Source organism: Garra rufa, unplaced genomic scaffold, assembly GCF_049309525.1.
Source record: "Garra rufa unplaced genomic scaffold, GarRuf1.0 hap1_unplaced_223, whole genome shotgun sequence".
NCBI classification, from domain to species: domain Eukaryota; kingdom Metazoa; phylum Chordata; class Actinopteri; order Cypriniformes; family Cyprinidae; genus Garra; species Garra rufa.
In genome coordinates this window covers 1-3,642 of record NW_027394498.1, presented here as the reverse complement: position 1 = coordinate 3,642, position 3,642 = coordinate 1, and the positions used below count along the sequence as shown (strand labels likewise).

The 3,642-nt window shown below is 37.8% G+C and overlaps 1 protein-coding gene across 1 annotated transcript; it reads left to right on the top strand.

Moving 5' to 3' along the window:
- Nucleotides 1-238: 238 nt before the first annotated feature.
- LOC141317000 (E3 ubiquitin/ISG15 ligase TRIM25-like) lies at nt 239-3,260 on the top strand. Its single transcript, XM_073832868.1, has 3 exons — nt 239-852; nt 2,775-2,870; nt 2,970-3,260. Exons 1-3 carry the CDS (start codon nt 283-285, stop codon nt 3,258-3,260), a joined length of 957 nt encoding a protein of 318 aa, XP_073688969.1. The 5' UTR covers nt 239-282.
- Nucleotides 3,261-3,642: the final 382 nt, after the last annotated feature.

The following is a 3,642-nucleotide window of genomic DNA, read 5'->3' as shown; positions in this document are numbered from 1 at the left end:
AATGGGTGGAGAACGTAAGGGATATGCCACTATCCCAAAGATCTTGGTTGGTTTGCTCTCTAATTAAACGCACCTGAATCAACAAAAACGGGTATTTTGGTTTACATATAACAGCCAGGTGTGGCTCTAGGAACAGGAATGAGAAACCTGCTTTACAGATTTGCAGACACACCTGTTTTACACACGTCACAAACACGGAAACAGGAAACACCTGATTTCAGAGAAAAAGAAACTGAAGTGTGGTTTAGATGTGTGTTTGTCTCTCTGTGTTCGTGCAGTAAAATGGCAGAAACCAAATTTTCTCAGGATGAGTTTAGCTGTCCAGTGTGTCTGGATCTCCTGAAGGATCCAGTGGTCATTCCCTGTGGACACAGTTACTGTAAGAGCTGTATTACAGACTGCTGGGATCAGGAGGATCAGAAGAGAGTCTACAGATGCCCTCAGTGCAGACAGACCTTCAATCCAAGACCTGCTTTAGCTAGAAACACCATGCTGGCTGAACTGGTGGAGAAACTGAAGAAGACCAAACTTCCTGCTGACTGTTACGCTGGAGCTGGAGATGTGGAGTGTGACGTCTGTACAGGAAGAAAATACAAAGCCGTCAAGTCCTGTCTGATGTGTCTGAACTCTTACTGCCAGAATCATCTTGAACAACATGAGAGTTTCTTTAAAGGAAAGAGACACCGTTTGACTGATGCCACTGGACGACTGCAGGAGATGATCTGCCAGAAACATGAGAAGCTCCTCGAGGTTTTCTGTCGCACTGACCAGGAATTTATATGTGTGCTCTGTATGGATAAACATATAAACCACGAGGTTGTATCATCTGCAGCACAGAGGACAGAGAAACAGGTATTTAAAAATTTGATGACACATATCTGTTTCAAATGCGTTTATTCTGGCACCCATGCTAACATCTTACAGCATTTACACTACAAACAGTAGCAGAAATAAACAGTAGCTGCAAGAAAAGTTTCACTGCTGAGCCTGTTTTCTGAAAATGCACTGTAAACCTTAATCAACACAAGCTTTTGAAAAATAGGCTTTACAAGTAAACTATTCACCTGTTATTTGACAAAATATATACTTCCATCAGTCAAAAATTAAACGCTTATTTACAGCGTCACTTAGGCTTGTGTTCTGTGTAGTTTCATCATCGTTTGAATGTAAATCTAAAGCCCCTTCTCCCATAAATAATTCATGACTTTAAAGGTTGTAATACTTGTCAATGACTGACTTCCAATGAGAATTCATGGCAGTTATTAACAGAAACACATAATAAAATGATCCTGTGGTTAGTTTATTTTCTGTGTAGTGCAGCATAAACACTGTCAGTGTGAGGTCTATGTCTCTCAGTTTCACTTTTAAAACTACAGCCATATTTAGGTGCGACTGGAATAATAATTTAATTCGACATTTGCACAAAAAGTAAACCTAAAAGGTAATAAACGTTTAGAGATTTTTTTTAATGCAGAGGGTGTGCCCTTTCCTAGTGTCTTTCATGCAAATTACCATCTGTCCCAAACAAGTTGTTAGCTTCCCATCTTGGGCTTGATCGATGCAAACGTCAACTGTTAGTTCTTCTCTCCATTTGGAGGATGTTGTCTTTGTCTGAGTACTTAAAGAGTTGCAAAAGGCTCAGGGTGATTATGTACCCCTATCAAAAAGTATACTTCAAGTATATTTTATTTTAAGTATACTTTATGTAGTACGTATACAAATATCAGTGTACTAGTCGTATACTTTTAAGTGTACTGTTTCAATTCTTCTTGGGACTAAATTGGCCCACTTTCTAGTATATAAAAGTATAACGGTAGAAAACCTTTGAGTACACAACTAGGTTACATCTACTGTATGTTTTCAGCTTGTACTGCAAGAATACTAAAAGTGAACTTACAAGTATACTGATAGTTTACTAATTACTTTTTTTATGCATTTTTAGTACACTTTGAAGTATAGTCAAATTACTAGTCTAGTAGTTTTATTCTGCAAGTACACTCCTAAGTTGTCTTTAAGTGAACTTTACATCATACTTTGAGTATACTACTACAGTATGTCCCTGTTTAGGTATGCATTTGAATATATTTTGTTATATGAATATCTGAACAAAACATCAAAAGAAAGAACAGGGTACCTGTTTGTAAACAAAAACATTTTATTCTGCTTTCATCAGTATTGATGAACAAAGTTGTTTGTATTATCTATTATAAAAATATATTTTATTTAAAGCTATGAAAATGCAGATCCTTTTGTAAATAATTTAAAAAAATGTAAAAACATGTTTGTTAACTTGTTTGTTGTTTTATGTCATCCAGTTTTTAAAGGATATTGGTTTACTTATGCCCTTTTTGAGTATTTGAGTTTGGCATTTAAGAGGCTGATCTTTAAATTTAACAATTTCTCCACACAACTCAACTGATTCTTGTTTTCACTGCTATTTCGAGAGTCGAGTACTAGTGCATAGTCAAATGAGTACACTACTTAAGTATTGTTAAAATCAGATACCCTAAGACTTTTACTTAAGTTATATTGGAATGCGTAACTTGTAATAAAGTCTTTTCTCCTGTAAGGTCTCTGTACTTTTGCTCAAGCATTGTTTTAGGTACTTTTTACACCTCTGCGATTAAATTACTTTGCACGCCAAAAAGACCGAACATGCAGGAACCTTTCAGCCACCACTGAATATGGTTGTTGGGCCAATTAGGTGGACTTTACAACATGATTTAGTGCCAGTAGTTTTTTGTAACATTCACTATCATCCATTTGTCCTGCAGAAGCAGCTGAAGGAGACACAGAAGACGTTCCAGCAGAGAATCCAGCAGAGAGAGAAAGATGTTCAGCAGCTGAGAGAGGCTGTGGAGTCTCATAAGGTGAGTCTGGAGAAGAAGAGAAGTTTGTCTCAGTCTCAGTTCAGACTCTCTTGTCTCTTTCAGTCCCACTGAAGCCTGAATCACTGTGTGTCCTAACAGCGCTCTGCACAGACAGCAGTGGAGGACAGTGAGAGGATCTTTACTGAGCTCATCCGCTCCATTGAGAGAAGCCGCTCTGAGCTGATACGGCTGATCAGAGATCAGGAAAAGCAAGCAGTGAGTCGAGCTGAAGAACGACTGGAGCGACTGGAGAAGGAGATCAATGATCTGAGGAGGAGAGACGCTGAGCTGGAGCAGCTTTCACACACACAGGATCACATCCAGTTCCTGCAGGTAACAGAGATCTACAAGAACACAATCATAGTGGACTTTAGCCAGATCCTTCCATGACAGGAGACTCACAAAGAAATGATTCATGATTGCAGAATGAAACAAAACTTCACTGACATTTGACTTTTTAAACTATTTTTTCTTTCTGATTTCTTGCAACATGGTGAAATCAGTGCACACAATAGTACCAGTAACTTTCATCAAAATTGGATCTGGCAATCTTCACAAAAATAAATAAGATAAAATCCTTGTCTATAATATATTGATTAATTTAACTATGAAGACCCCAAACATGAAGTGTAAATGTATATTGCTTGAATAGATTTGAAAATTACGTTGCCATTAGTGGAAGTGCATTGGCACGGTTCGAATCGTACTTATCTGATCGGCATCAATTCGTAGCAGTGAATGAGGAGGTATCATATCAATCTCAAGTGCAGCA

What these genes read in the sequence shown, in the direction of transcription:
- LOC141317000 (XM_073832868.1), top strand. Translation starts at nt 283, where the DNA reads ATGGCAGAAACCAAATTTTCTCAGGATGAGTTTAGCTGTCCAGTGTGT. An exon ending in CACAGAGGACAGAGAAACAG is followed by an intron (nt 853 to 2,774) that starts GTATTTAAAAAT and finishes TTTGTCCTGCAG; the next exon opens with AAGCAGCTGAAGGAGACACA. An exon ending in AGGCTGTGGAGTCTCATAAG is followed by an intron (nt 2,871 to 2,969) that starts GTGAGTCTGGAG and finishes GTGTCCTAACAG; the next exon opens with CGCTCTGCACAGACAGCAGT.